Source organism: Scyliorhinus canicula, chromosome 4 (assembly GCF_902713615.1).
Source record: "Scyliorhinus canicula chromosome 4, sScyCan1.1, whole genome shotgun sequence".
Classification (NCBI taxonomy): Eukaryota; Metazoa; Chordata; class Chondrichthyes; order Carcharhiniformes; family Scyliorhinidae; genus Scyliorhinus; species Scyliorhinus canicula.
The window spans coordinates 188,590,140-188,605,612 of NC_052149.1; the positions used below are offsets into that span (position 1 = coordinate 188,590,140).

A 15,473-nucleotide genomic window follows, 5' to 3' on the forward strand; every position below is an offset into this window, starting at 1 on the left:
GAAGTGTCGGAGTACTTTAGGCTGTACCAAGGGTCCAGACAGGGCTGCCCGCTCTCCCTGCTGCTGTTTGCGCTGGCCATAGAGCCGCTGGCGATTGCGCTGAGAGCCGCAGAGGGATGGAAGGGGATGGTGAGGGGCGGGGTAGAACATAGGGTCTCTTTTTATGCAGACGACCTGCTCCTGTACGTGTCAGACCCAGTGGCCGGGATGGGATGTATACTGGGAATGTTGACGAAGTTCGGCCGGTTTTCAGGATACAAATTAAATACGGCCAAGAGTAAAATGTTTGTGGTACCGGCAAGGGGCCAGGAGAACAGATTGAGAGGGCTACCGTTTAGGCTGGTTGAGGAAAATTTCTGGTATTTGGGAATCCAGGTGGCGCGAGACTGGAGCAGGCTGCACAAGTTAAATTTGGCCAGGGTGGTGGAGCAAATGAAGAGAGAGTTTCGGAGATGGGATGCACTCCCACTGTCGCTGGCAGGGAGGGTGCAGACTGTAAAGATGACAATCCTCCCTAGATTTCTGTTTGTTTTTCAGTGCCTCCTGATCTTTGTCCCACGGTCCTTCTTCAAAAGAGTTAACAGGATGATCATGAGCTTTGTCTGGGCGGGAAAATCCCCGCGGGTGAAGAAGGCGATGCTGGAGAGGAACCGCAGCGAGGGAGGGCTGGCTTTGCCGAGTCTGATTAATTATTACTGGGCGGCCAACATCGCTATGATAAGGAAGTGGATGGTGGGTACGGGGTCTATCTGGGAGCGGGTGGAGGCGGCTTTGTGCAGGGGCCCCAGCCTGGCAGCCCTGGTCATGGCTCCTCTACCGCTGCCGCCGGCCAGGTACTCCACCAGCCCGGTAGTGGTGGCGACCCTGCGGATATGGGGCCAATGGAGGAGGCATGTAGGGGAGATGGGGGTGTCGGTTTGGGCACCAATCTGCGACAACCATCGGTTTGCCCCCGGGAGTATGGATGGGGGGTTTCGAGCATGGCGGCGGGCGGGGGTGGGAAGGGTGGGCGACATGTTCCTCGAAGGGAGCTTTGCGAGTTTGAGGAGCTTGGAGGAGAAATTTGGTCTGGTAAGGGGAAATGATTTTAGGTACCTACAGTTGCGGGACTTTGTCCGTAGACAGGTCCCATCTTTCCCACGCCTCCCGCCAATGGGGATCCAAGACAGAATAGTCTCTAGGGGGGAAGAAGGGGAGGGTAGAGTCTCTGATATTTATAAGGTGCTCATGAGGGAGGAAGGGTCCCAGACGGAGGAACTGAAACTTAAATGGGAGGAGGAGCTAGGCAGGGAAATGGAGGACGGGCTGTAGGCAGAGGCCCTGAGTCGGGTAAATTCGACCACAACATGTGCCAGGCTCTGGCTGATTCAATTTAAGGTCATTCACCGGGCCCACATGACGGTGGCTCGGATGAGCAAATTCTTTGGGATAGAGGACAAATGCGCTAGGTGCGCGGGAGGACCAGCGAACCACGTTCACATGTTTTGGGCATACCCTAAGCTTAGGGGGTACTGGGAGGGATTTGCGGGCGTCATGTCCCGGGTGCTAAAAACAAGGGTGGCGATGGGTCCAGGGGTGGCAATTTTTGGGGTTTCGGAAGACCCGGGAGTCCAGGGGAGAAAGAGGCCGATGTTTTGGCCTTTGCTTCCCTGATAGCCCGGCGACGAATACTATTGGCGTGGAGGGACTCAAAGCCCCCGAAGACTGAGTTGTGGCTTGCGGACATGTCGAGTTTCCTGGGTATGGAAAAAATTAAGTTCGCCTTGAGGGGATCTGTACAGGGGTTCACCCGGAGGTGCAACCATTTATTGACTTCTTTGCGGGAGAGTGAGCATCAGCTCAGCAGAAGTTGGGGACCCAGCGAAGCTGGAAAAGAGGAAGGAACTACAGGCGACTGTCCACCAGGAAGGCAGTGCGCCAACTCAGGCGAGCAAGGGGTGCAGTTTATGAACATGGAGATAAGGCGTATGTTATCAGGTCAGCTCTGAGGGAGGCAGCGGCAAGGGAAATTCTTCAGGTGAGGGATAGGGCAGAGAAGTTGGTGGTGACGCCGGAGCTGATTAACAAGGTTTTTGAGGAGTTTTATGAGAGGTTGTACAGGTCAGAGCCACCCGGGGGAGACCGTGAGATGCAGGAATTTCTAGATGGGTTGGAGTATCCGAGGCTAGGGGAGGCGGACAGGGCTACATTAGAAGGACCAATAGTGGAGCAGGAGATAAAGGATGCGATTGGGAGAATGCAGTTGGGGAAGGTGGCAGGGCCGGATGGGTTTCTGGTGGAATATTATAAAAAATTCAAGTATAAGTTGAAGGATTACCTCGTTCATATGGGGTGGGAAGGTGGCCAGAGTGAGAAAGGTGCTGCTACAGAGGGGAAGGCAGGCAGGGGGTTTGGGTCTCCCGAACCTGATGTACTACTACTGGGCGGCGAATGTGGAGAAGGTGCAGAGCTGGGTCAGAGGGGTTGATTCCCAGTGGCTCAGAATGGAGGAGAGTTTGTGCAGGGGGTCGGGACTGAAAGCACTAGCAACAGCGTCGCTCCTGATAGCTCAGAGGAAATACTCAGGGAGTCTGGTAATAATAACTTCATTGAAAATCTGGAGGCAGTTTTGCCAACACTTCGAGTTGGAGGCAGGGTCAAGGGAAATGCCGATTCGGGGGAACCACAGATTTGAGCCAGGGAAGTCGGATGGAAGTTTTCGGAAATGGGAAGAGAAGGGGATTAAGACGCTAAAAGATTTGTTTCTTAGGGGTCGGTTTGCAGGATTGAGGGAGCTGGAAGCAAAGTATGGGTTGGAGCAGGGAGAAATGTTTAGATACATGCAGTTTCGGGATTTTGCCAGGAAGGAGATACAGAGCTTCCGTGAGGAGCCAGCTTCCACATTGCTGGAGGAGGTGCTGACGACAAGTGGACTGGAGAAGGGGGTAGTGTCAGCGGTTACGGAGCTATTTTGGAAGAGGATAAGGCACCACTGGAAGGGATCAAAGCAAAGTGGGAGGAAGAGTTGGGAGAGGTTATAGAAGAGTGGGTCTGGTGTGAGGTGCTCCGGAGAGTAAATGCCTCCACCTCATGTGCAAGGTTGGGGCTGATACAGCTGAAGGTGGTATTCAGAGCGCACCTCACGAGGGCGAGGATGAGCCGATTCTTTGAAGGAGTAGAAGATGTGTGTGAGCGTTGCGCGGGGGGGGGGGGGGGGGGGGGGGGGGCGGGGAATCACGTTCACATGTTTTGGTCCTGTCCAAAGCTAGAAGAGTATTGGAAGGAGGTTAGGGTAATTTCCAAGATGGTGCACGTGAAACTCGACCCGGGTCCCCGGGGGGACCATATTCGGAGTGTTGGACCAGCCAGGGTTGGAAATGGGTGCGGAGGCAGATATCATAGCCTTCGTCTCGTTGATCGCCCGAAGGCGGATCCTGTTGGGATGGAGACCAGCTTCTCCACCCTCTGCCCTGGCTTGGCGGGGCGACCTGTTGGAATACTTGACCCTTGAGAAGGTTAAGTTTAAACTGAGGGGAAGCTCGGAGGGGTTCTACAAGTCATGGCCATTATTTATTATGCACTTTCAAAAACTGGATAACATCGAACATTAGTTGGGGGAGGTGGGTGGAAGGGTTGGGGGCTGTGTATATTAAGGATGACTATGGGTAATCCCTGATTCCTTTTTGTTATTTGTTTATGTAAACATGTGGGCTGATGTTTGGGGGTAGGTGGGAGGATGGGATCGTTGTTATTGTTATGGGGATTGACATATCTGTTGCTGATTATTGTTTATTGTGGGTGGGTGTAAATTCGGGAGAAAATGTGAAAAAGGAGAATAAAAATATTTTTTTTTAAAAGAAGACAGAGAGTTGGGATAAGAGGGGCATTTTCAGGATGGCAACCTGTAAGTTGGCGTGCAATAGGAATCAGTGCTGGGGCCACAATTATTTACAATATATATTAATAAGGTAGGCAAGGAAATGAATATACTATTGCCAAGTTTGCGGATGACACAAAAATAGTGGGAAGGCAAGTGGTGAGGATGACACAAAGAGTCTACAGAGAGATTCAGACAGCTTAAGTGAGTAGGCAAAAAATTGGCAGATGGAATATAATGCAGGAAAATGTGAAGATATGCACTTTGGTTGGAAGAATAAAGAAGCTGAATATGATTTAAATCAAGAAAGACTGCAGAAAGCTGCAGCACAGAGAGATTTGGGCACCCTCATCCATAAATTACATCAAGCTAGCATGCAAGTTCAACAGGTAATTGGGAAGGCAAATGGAATGGAGTATAAAATAGGGCAGTCTTGCTAAAACTGTACAAAGCACTAGTTGGACTGCACCTGGAATACTGTGAACAGTTTTGGTCCCTTATCCAAGGAAAGATATACTGGCATTGGAAGCAGTCCAGAGAAGGCTCACAAGATTGATCCTGGGTATGGAGACATTTTCTTATGCGGAGAGGTTGAGTTTGTTGGATCTGTACTCACTGGAAGAATGAGAGGTGATCTTATAGAGACACTAGAGTCTCAGGTGCTTGACAATGTAGATGCTGAAAGAAAGCGTCCAGAACCAGGGGGCATAATTTTAGAGTAAGGGATCGCCCATTTAAGACAAGAGATGAGGAGGAGTTTCTTCTCTCAGAGGGATAGTGAATCTACCACAGAGAGCTGCAGAGGCTGGGTCATTAAGTATGTTAAAGGCTGAGGTAGGCAGATTTTTAATCAGTAAGGAAAACAAGAGTTATAGGGGTAAGTCGAGTAGTTGAGCGGCATCATATCAGGTCAGTTATGATCTCATTGAATGGCAGAGCAGACAAGACGGACCAAATGGCCTACTCCTGCTCCCACCTTGTGGTCTTATGGTTCAGTTTTACTATAATAATAATAATCCATATTAGTGTCACAAGTATGCTTACATTAACATAGCAATGAAGTCACTGTGAAAATCCCCTCGTCTCCACACTCCGGCGCCTGTTCAGGTACAGTGAGGGAGAACTCAGAATGTCCAATTCACCTCACAAGCATGTCTTTTGGGACTTGCGGGAGGAAACCGGAGCACCTGGAGAAAACCCACGCAGACACGGGGAGATCGTGCAGACTCTCTGGCGCTGCGAGGCAACAGTGCTAACTACGGTGCTACTGTACCGCCCTACTCCATCAAGCAGTTTAAGGTTGCACTATAATTAGAGGAACCACTTCATTCATACAGAAAGTGAACAGGTTCCTGACTACACATGCTTCTAGATAATGCCCAATTGACCTCAGGCAAGCAAAATGTTCTTGGGGCCAGGCAATTTCTATGTCACAAATTTAAATAAATTTAGGGAAAGCCATTCACACCTCACACAAAGTTAATTGCTGCTGAACTTCTTGATAGTTAGAAGTCATTGCTAAGCAGTTTCACTGTCTCAGTGGAACTGAAGTTGTAAATTCAGAGTTAGAACTGACTGGTTTGATACTGCAGAGGGTGTAACTACAACGCAATGTCAAATTGGATTTTAAAAATCTTTTGAAACCGACGTGCATTCAATTTAAATGTTTAGACAATGCCGATCCTGTTGCCTATATGCACAAAACATTTTCCTTTTAATTGCTTGTGGAGGAGGTCTGTCTGCAATTAGGAATCAAAGTTCCAGCTAGGCTATATGAAAAGGATATTGTCTGGCTGAAAGTCATGAAGGAATGAGTAGGTGTAGTACAAATGTCATATTTGACATGACAAAATGAAGAGGTTATCACAGAATGTCTTAAAGTACCAAAATATGAAAAGCTGCAAGTTCTGCTCAGAAGAGTAAGAAGTCTTACAACACCGGGTTAAAGTCCAACATGTTTGTTTCAAATACTATCTTTCGGAACACTGCTCCTTCCTCAGGTGAAGGAGCAGTGCTCCGAAAGCTAGTGTTTGAAACAAACATGTTGACTTTAACCTGGTGTTGTAAGACTTCTTACTGTGCTCACCCCAGTCCAACGCCGGCATCTCCACATCATGCTCAGAAGAGAGCAGCCATAGGGCATAATATTCCAAGCGTTGGTGAACACATTCAATACGTGTTTTGTATTAAATGCATTTTTCCTCAGTCTTTTTCCCTTTTTTCTTGGCGACATTAACTCAGACTGGAATACAGTTCTATGTAAATCTGCAGCCTTCCAACATTTTGCCTAAGTAATCATTCTTCTTTGAAGCTGGATAGAAATAAAGGAACCTTTGAGCCACAAAGATGTGTATTGTGGAACTTCAGGATCAAAGAAAAGTCCATAATTCTATTAATTTACTTATATCTCAAGATGCTGACACTAACAGAATTTAATCGGATTTGAATTAATCCATCAGCGAAGCAACAAAAACCCTTTTGAAAACTTTAAGCTTATAAAATTGGAACAGGGCATACTGGTGAATCAGATATATACCTGAAATTAGAACCATGTTTCCTGGGCTTCAAGAACTGAGTTTCCAGGGCTTGTGTTGCATGTGCCTGTGGAACAGTTTGGGAACCCCCAGACTGGCTGTTGAGTATCAGTAGATTATTGAAGCATGCGGCATAAGGCTAAACTTAATTGTGTCCTCCTCAGATGTCCCCATAAACACACATTCCAGCAAGAATCATTGGAAAATGACCAGGAATGGTAACCCTCCCTGCCTTTATTTTTACTAGCCAAGGAGACCAATACTTCTACAGCTATCCAAGGTGAGGTCAACAATTTCAGCATGGACAAGAGATTGAATCGTGCTTTTTGCTTCAAGTACCATCTCTGTTGAAAAGTTACTGATAATTTCTAACATTTTCATGTGACATTTTATACTGACTTATATTATGTGACATTCATCATAACATGCAGCTTATTTTTTTAAAAATTTAGAGTACTTTTTTTTTCTCAATTAAGGAGCAATCTAGCACGGCCAATCCACCTACCCTGCGCATCTTTTAGGTTATGGGGGGGGGGGGGGGGTGACACCCATGCAAACACGTGAGAATGTGTAAACTTCACACGGACAGTGACTCGGGGCCAGGAACAAACTGGGTGCTCGGCGCCGTGAGGCAGCAGTGCTAACCCCTGCACCACCGTGTCGACATGCAGCTTATTACTACAAAGTCTTGAACATCAAAGGCCATATTATAAGTGTGCACAGTAACATGCTTAACTCTGCGATTATTACTACTGTCGAATTTGAATGCATTAAACCCCGGACAGCAGTTCATTATGGTCATTTCCTACATTACAATAGCGACTGCACTTCAAAAATTCTTCATTGCTTCAAAAGTACTATGCGATGGGCAGCATGGTGGCGGCGAGGTCCCAGGTTCGATCCCTGCCCCAGGTCACTGTCCGTGTGGTATTTGCACATTCTCCCCCTGTTTGCGTGGGTTTCACCCCCACAACCCAAAGAAATGATTAGGTGAATTGGTCACGCTATATTGCCCCTTAATTGGAAAGAATGAATTGGATACTCTAAATTTATGGGAAAAAAAAGTACGATGCTAGACCCTGTGGTTATGAGAGCTGCTATATAAATGCAAGTTTTTCTTTATTTTAGATATTCTTCCAAGCCAGCCAAATATAAAGCCATCTTCAATAGGAACCCAAGCACATAGAATTTATAGTGCAGGAGGCCATTCAGCCCAACAAGTCATTTTACAGTGCAGCAGGAGGCCATTCAGCCCATTGAGTCTACACTGGCCCCTGCAAAGAGCCCCCTACCCAAAAGTAAGTCACCACCCCATCCCCGTAATCCAACCTTTGGACACTAAGGGGCAATTTAGCATAGCTAATCCACCTAACCTGCACATCTTTGGACTGTGGGAGGAAACCAGAGCAACCCACAGAAACACGGGGCGAATGTGCAGACTCCACACAGCCACCCAAGACCGGAATTGAACCTGGGACCCTGCCGCCCCTTTAGAATTTTAGATTTTTATTGAATTTAAACGTCATCATCTGCCATGGCAGGTTTGAATTCAGGCCTCAGAACATGACTCTGGGTCTCTGGAATACTAGTTCAGTGACAATACCACTGCCTCCCACATGTGTGTTTATTTATAATGTAGGATCAACAGACTGCAAACATGAATACTTGCATTTTCACTTCGTGACTATTAACATGTTTTGCATTTTGTAGACAATAATAAGTTTCTCTTCTCTATGTCCTCTGCCCCACCCCCACTATTCCCACTTCTATTTTAACTCTATGTCCTCCTCTGCAGAAGATGGCAACTGTTACTGGTGATGATCCTACAGGCTCCACTAGTAGTCTGGTATCTCATCTAAGTGACCATTCTTCATGCCTAAGTCTAGACAGTGAGTGTTGGAAGGCTATTTGAATCTTGGATCCAAGCGAGGGTGCCCAATTCTATCCTCACCCAACATCAAATCATGTGCTGTTCCAATAGCAGCTACTGCATAGCAAACCGGGTATGAACTTTGGCTGCATTTTTCCCCTCTCCCTATCCTGTATTTATTGTGGCCAACAATAGGGTCCCAAGCTTTGTGTGACCAATATAGCACTGAATCAGAGATGGAGCTTTCTTAGCTTCTTTGACTAGTGACCATGCTAAATGGTGCATTACCAACAGAGCTTGCTCACTTCCTTCAACTATAAACAAGCAAAGAGTTACTTTTATATTACTTTATTGAAAATAACCAATACAAAAAAGCTCTGCGTATATTTCAATATCCAATACAATTTAACATTATAACAAAAATATAAACCAGTGGTTTTCCCTTCCTGCACTTGTATTACTCACACATTTTTGTTCGATGATTTCTTAAATTGTTGTAAGTAAAAGAAATCCATACAATCAGACTTATACAAAAGAACACATTTATTTTACATCAGTAATTCATTTGCTGTTTACTCGTTTTAGGATGGTCATGTTGCTTGAGAAACACCTTTAAATATTTTGAAAGTACACATTTTAAACAGGCAGCAGCAGAAAACACATGCTTTAAATAATAAACTGCAAATAACCTAAAATAAGTTAAATATAAAATAATACTAAAATAAATATATACTGACAATTTAAGAATGCGAATATAAATAAGTTGCTTTAAATATTAACAGTATATTAGGGAAATGCAAATGGTGGATACACCTATAATTTCCAGTCTCCCCAGCTGCTGGGGAATAGATATGCACCCAATGGATGCAGTTGTTTTATTCATTCAGTACATGAACAATTTGACGTTTTGTCTGTTGTCTCCGTTATCTTTTATTCTTTTGTGATTTCTTCCATCATTGAGGTAGGTTTTGTAGCCATTTTGTACCTGCAATTAAAAAAAGTGCCAATTGAATTGATCATTCTAAAATACTGACTTGTACATATTTTTGCCCTGGGAGTATGGTTATGGGTGTAGCTAGAAGAATAATTTTATCACCCCATCCACACTAGTAGCACCCCGCCCTGCTGCAATAATTTTTGGAGCTACAAGTTTTCATGCTGTTGTAAAATATGAGCCCCGTCAGGGTAGAAAGTGGAAACCATTATTACTTAAAACTGGGATCAATCAAAACACACAAGTCCTTCATTATTTTTTTATGAAAGCAATATCATCTTTTACTTTATTTCAAACATCCATAGGAACTATAGGTAACTTTGTAAGGAAGGTACTTGGGTGAATCCCAATAAAAACAAATTGTATTTGTGTAATTTTACTGTAACTTTAAATTAAACAAGACACCAAAAACTGGATATTGGACTGTTGGACTAGAGAACTAAAAGTAAGGCATTAAAAAGCATTGCTCAGATTTCAATGACATTGTGATCCAATACAAATGAGCTGATATTATCCCACACAAGCAAAACTGTTCACTATATACCGGTGTGTCAAAAGGAGGAGTGGAGATCACAAGTCCAGTCAATATATTGGAAATGGTTGATTTGGACCGTACCGATTTTGCCACTATCTCAAAAGGAAACACATTTTGACAGATTCATTTTGGGTTGTGGATCACAAGTTCCACATTGCTAATTCTAATCTCCGAAAAGTAAATCGGTGTTTTATGGTATGCATGACATTGTTTGTCGATGTGACATTTTTAATTACTTTCTTTGGACAAGATGCCTGCTTTATACAGTAACTTTCCTGCACTGACGGCAAAGGGTGCGGTCAATGGGCAATCCCATTGAAATTGGCTGGGGCTGCCTCCCCCACCGAAAAAACATGCTATGGGGGAACGTTGATAAATCCCACCCATTATCTTGTATGCAATTTCTTTAATGATTAACACAAAACATCCAACAAATTTATGAACTTACCATTTCTTTTGAAATCAGTGACTGTTATTATTCCCAAGTTTAATCTTTTCTTCATTTTTTACATCATAACTGGCAACTCGCCTGTGATATCTATCAAAAAACAGACTATAAAGATTTATAAGGCAATAACAGTAGCATGTCAGAATATGGCTCAGTTACTTCACATATTGCTTTTACCATGCTGATATTTGATACCAAATCCATTTTAAGAACCATTGTGAAGTATAATTACCAGAAACTATTTTGACACAAATTTTCTCAAATGATTAACAGGTTTATTGACTGAGATTTGTTTTAATTTTTGCCAGTTAAACAGTACATTTTAGATTGCAATGATCATATTATGATGTACTGGAATTAAAAGCAGTTTTAAAATCCTAAAATTTACATAGAAAGGCACATCTATTTACTGATAACTCACCCAAGAACCAAAAGGACAAGGATTACAGTGAGACTAAGGGAGGACAGCACCACTGCCACAATAGCCAGAGTTGTGGTGTTGTCATTTGGATCTTTTGGATGTTCCACAGCTAAAATGAAAGTACCACATCTTGCTCCTTCATATCCTGAAAAACACCTATAAAGAAATTAAGAAATACATTTTAATTACTTTACCAAATATAAAATAAAAATGCAACAAGTTCAAAGAAATGTCATGGCTATTATATGCAACTGTGACATGTATTTATCAAAAAAAGGAACAATTTAAATATATCGGTAAGTAAATCAAGTAAGAAAACTTTGAACTTTGTGTAGTTATGGTGGCAAAATCATTAACTAAAATAGGCTTGATGTTTGTCTTATGTGCATATATTAATGATACAACATTTTACATTAAATATCAAACTTTATGTAACAAGTACATTAAATAATATGATTTAAAGTGATTTAACAAAACTCCCTGCACTTTCTTAACATGGAGAAAAAAACCTAACGTTTAACAAAGGATCCAGTTAAACTTAAATGAGTGAATTATGTGGGCAGCAGCATTTCATTCTGCTCACAGTAAAGCAACGTTTTTATTTCCACAATTGTGAAGTTTGATTTCAATTCGCCTTTCAATTTTCAGAGGTTAGGCTTTTCAGAGGATAGGCTTGAGAGAAGCAAAATACGGCGGATGCTGGAATTATTTTAAACTTGAAAACGAAATTGACGTTGTTAAACTTCAATGGTTATCCGTTTCCTTCTTTGCTCCGGGGATTCTGAAGATATCCGCCTCGTCTAGACATGCTGGGGCTCAGGTATGTGTAATGTTAGCAATTTATTGTCGTCAATGTTTTGCGCACACATTGCAGACCCTTTGATGTTACCTACGTGCCAGATTTACCTGAACTCCACCCACCACCCACCACCGCTCGACTCACGATATCAGCACTTCACCCGCAGATTGAAAAAAAGTTAAATACCTGCATGATACCTCTTTAATGTGCTTCAAGTACTGACATTCTCCATGAATGCAAAAATCCTTGTATTTTCTGTAGCATGGATTCTTTTTACCCTTTCGCTTGCCACGTCTGTTGTTCCTTTGTCGTTTTCCTTTGCCTTTACCCACTTCAGTCGCCGTTGAGTTTCCCCCAGATTTATAGGTCACTAGTTTAAAATAAACAAAGCATTCATGGTACACCTAAAAGAGAAAAGGTGCAAACGGCTCGAATTTCCCGGCTCTACCAATAGCGCCAGATAACTACTCTCTTCCCCCCCCCCCCCCCCCCCCCCCCCCAAAACCAGACACACATACACAGTACAAAGCGCTTTGTTCAACTTTCTTCAGGCAAAAAAAGAAAGAAAAATTCTACCAGTAGAGGAAATAAAATCCGAAATGTCTGCCCTTGTTTACAACTGGTGTGAGTGAAGGGCGCGGAGATCTTCCTCTATCTGACATTACCTTCTGGTGTTTCAGGGGTTCGGCCACTGGGTGGATGCCGGGCTGTTTGCACAGTCGGTTCCCCTTCGATAACCTCTCCGAGGATGGTCAGAATATCCTTCTCCCCTCTCCGGAGACTCCGAGTTGCTTCACTCTCGTAGCCTTCGATCGCCGCTCCCATCCCAGTCCGCCAAGAAACTGCGCGAAAAGAATTTGATCGTGAAACACCCGACAGAAAGTCATTTTTTTAAAAATCAGGCAATATCCCTTTAATATCAGGCAGAGGGGCGCTGCTCTTACTGCAACACGGACTATTAGCCATTAAACAAAGCTATGCCGGAGATCCACAGAAGAAGCCACCGATGAGACTGCCACGTTACGAGCTACATTCAATCATTCCAGCCTCACCCGGTCTGTTTTACTTTCCGACTTTTTTTTGTTTTGTTTTGAAGCCAAGGTGGGCGGGTGGAGCTCGAGTCAACAGGTCACTTACCGGCGGCGAGAAGGACAAGGAGAGTTGCTGCTGTGGAAACTCTCATGTTGAGCTGCGACCACTTGGAAACGACAAATCTGTCCACTTGCTCCTCAGTCGTCCCAACACAAAACACTGAGCTGAGCCCACTGGAACCTTTCTTCAGAAGTGACCGGCAGAAGTCCAGCTCCCCAACAACCACTGCAGCTCTGGCGCCTTAATCTAAAACTAGTTGGTGTCGGCAGGCAATCCAGACAGGCGATTGTGTTAAATGTCTCGGGCACTACTCGTGTTCCTTGCAGGCTGGCGGCGAGTTAAGAATAACTGCAATCCCCTGGATATATAGGCAGCCAGCCGACGAAAATGACGCCAAACCACGTGGCTTTTTTGAGTACACTGAGAATCTTTGTTGGGACTGGCCGTTTCCTAGTAGCAACACCAGCGAATAAACTTTTACACTGTCAAAATTACTTCAGGCAATGAAGTTAAAAAAAAGAATAGAATCACTGCAATTTAAAAACTATATTTTCAAATAGTATGTGTAAAGTAATAGTAATGTGTTATTATTCATTTACTTTATATTTTTTAAATGCTTTCCAGACTTAGAGGCAGCCCAATGCTGCTGAGTGGGAGTAATGTCTGCTCTGAGTAATTGGGAGTCAGGGATGTGTGTTGATCCTGCGCAGTGCAAAGTTTAACCAAGGTTTTCCTGTCCATTTCTGTGGTGCTCTGCTAAAGTTTATCCAAGATTATTTTGTGAATTGTAGTTTTGCTATTTACTCACAAACACAATATTTTCCAGTTTACTATGAGCATTGGCACGGGAAAAGCTGGACACACTTTCTCTGAAGCCCCGCTCCACTGCTGCCTTGAAGTTTCAATTAAGCCAGCATTCAAGACCTTTTGACCAAATAAATTCCGCTCTGTGTGGAAGTGTTTCCTGATTTCACTCCTGAATGGCTCAACTACTTTTCAGATAGTGTCCCTTGTTGTGGAATCCCCCACCAGAGAAAATAATTCTAAGCACCCCAATTGGATCATCCGCAACACTCAAGGGAAGAAGATGAATTCATGCAATGGGGAGTAGTGGGACATTGAAGAGGTAGGCAAACAATGGGAGTGAGCAGGAAGAATGTGATGGAGGGAGGGAGGGGTGGAGCTCCTATTTTCCATTGCCATTACCTCAATAACAGCCTGCAACCTTTGTTTTGTAACCCCAATGGAGGACACGGGATCAGGACGATACGATTTCCCATGACCTCCCTGGATTATGAACTTCCCTTTTAAGGGGGTAGGGCTTCCCCTCTACAAGAAGAGCCCCAGCTGTATTAAAAACCCCGGCCTAGGTAGGTGCAGGTTGGGAGTGGAGGAGTATTGGAATTGTATTGAAATAAACCGTGTTCATAATTTCTACTATCATTTATGCGTTCTACTTATCGCGGATTCAACACTTTGATAACTCCTTTCACAACCACATTGCACTACATTACCTACCACCTTGCACTTGAACTAATGAAAAAGACATAGAATTATATAGGAAATCCAGCACAGAAACAGACCATTAAATGTAACTAGTCCTTTGCCAATGTTTATGCTACACTCAAGTCTCCTATCTTTTCTCATCTAAATTTACAATTATAACCATCTATACCCTACTCTCTCAAATATCTGTCTAACTTTCCTTTTAAATTAATCTATACTGTTTGTTTCAATCACTTCCTGTGGTTCCACATTCTCATCACTCTTTGGGTAAAGAAGATTCTTCCAAGTTCCCTATTAGATTTCTTGGTGACTATCATATTGGTGGCCTCTAGTTATGTTCTTGCCCACAAGAGGAAACAGTTTCTCTGTTTCCACTCTCTCAAAATTTTGCATAATTTTAAAAGCCTCCAACAGGTCACCCCTCAGTCTTCTTTTTTAAAAGAGACCTAACTTATCAATCCTTTCCTGATGCGCATATTTTTGTGAGGGCCACAGAGAATCCAGCACGAGTTTGTAGAATCAAAAGAAATAACTTTATTTACGATTACATATATGCAGCAGTACTTCACCACTGCCCACTCCTCTCTAGTTGGTTCCACACTGGCCAGCTCTATTTATGCAGGTGACTACTAATGATTTATCTGCACCCCCCCCCCCCCCCCCCCTCCCCATCCACATCCCTTCATTGGGGAAGCCCCTACTCACTAAGGATTGTGGGATTTCCATTAATCCCCAGCCAGTAGTAATCAGGCATATCCATGCATTTCTGATATTGTCCCTGTAAATCTTCTCTGCACACTCTCCAGTACCTCTACATCCTTTTTATAATATGGGGCATAATTACTGGCAAACTCAAAGTGTGGTCTAACCAAACAGAGAAATAAAGGATAGAGGATAGGGTTCCCAATTCTCATGGAATGCTCAAGAGTTTCTTCAGTCAGGGTTCCTCCCAGCATTCAGCAGCCAGGAGGATAACAGATAAGCAATTTAAATATCCTGATGCAGTGCAAACCCCCTCCACCCACTCCATGTTGTCACTAGTTTCTATTAGAGTAGCCTCTGTCTCCTACTATGTCCCCCAACCCCATGGACAGCCACAGCTGTATGGAGTGCCATTAGGAAGGGGCTTGAGAATTAGGATTCAGGGTGTTGGGACTCAGGGGTGTAGCCACCTGGGGTGGCCACGTCTCAATTCCAAAATGGACACTCGCAAAGAGCGCAGGGAAAAATGGACAGCACTAGAAAACAAGCAGGTGCAAGGTTTCCTGTGGATTGAACCTGCAGAACCCAGATAGAACTGAAACTACTAGCCATTAGCATAGTAATGAGCTATCTCCGGGGACAAAAAGAAACATTGAAACAATCGGTACCAGGACAGACTTCCCGGCGCCAGTGGAAGCTAAAACAAAGGCAGGCCA

At 43.9% G+C, this 15,473-nt stretch overlaps 1 protein-coding gene across 2 annotated transcripts; it reads right to left on the bottom strand.

Moving 5' to 3' along the window:
• Window positions 1-8,785: 8,785 nt before the first annotated feature.
• On the bottom strand, window positions 8,786-12,903 carry LOC119965236 (proheparin-binding EGF-like growth factor). 2 transcript variants are annotated; one of them, XM_038795706.1, is made up of 6 exons: window positions 12,595-12,903; window positions 12,123-12,299; window positions 11,644-11,827; window positions 10,659-10,814; window positions 10,238-10,342; window positions 8,786-9,245 (listed from the first exon to the last, which is right to left on the bottom strand). In XM_038795706.1, exons 1-5 carry the CDS (start codon window positions 12,638-12,640, stop codon window positions 10,252-10,254), a joined length of 654 nt encoding a protein of 217 aa, XP_038651634.1. In that variant the 5' UTR covers window positions 12,641-12,903; the 3' UTR covers window positions 8,786-9,245; window positions 10,238-10,251. The 2 variants fall into 2 exon arrangements, with proteins under 2 accessions (XP_038651634.1, XP_038651635.1); XM_038795707.1 differs by having other exon boundaries at window positions 10,238-10,327; window positions 12,595-12,902.
• Between the last annotated feature and the right edge of the window lie 2,570 nt (window positions 12,904-15,473).

Coding starts and splice junctions, on each gene's coding strand:
- LOC119965236 (XM_038795706.1), bottom strand. CDS start 12,640: ATGAGAGTTTCCACAGCAGCAACTCTCCTTGTCCTTCTCGCCGCCG. Junction 12,300..12,594: donor CCTTGTCCTTCTCGCCGCCG/GTAAGTGACCTG, acceptor CTTTTCGCGCAG/TTTCTTGGCGGACTGGGATG. Junction 10,815..11,643: donor ATTAAAGAGGTATCATGCAG/GTATTTAACTTT, acceptor ATTTCTTTATAG/GTGTTTTTCAGGATATGAAG.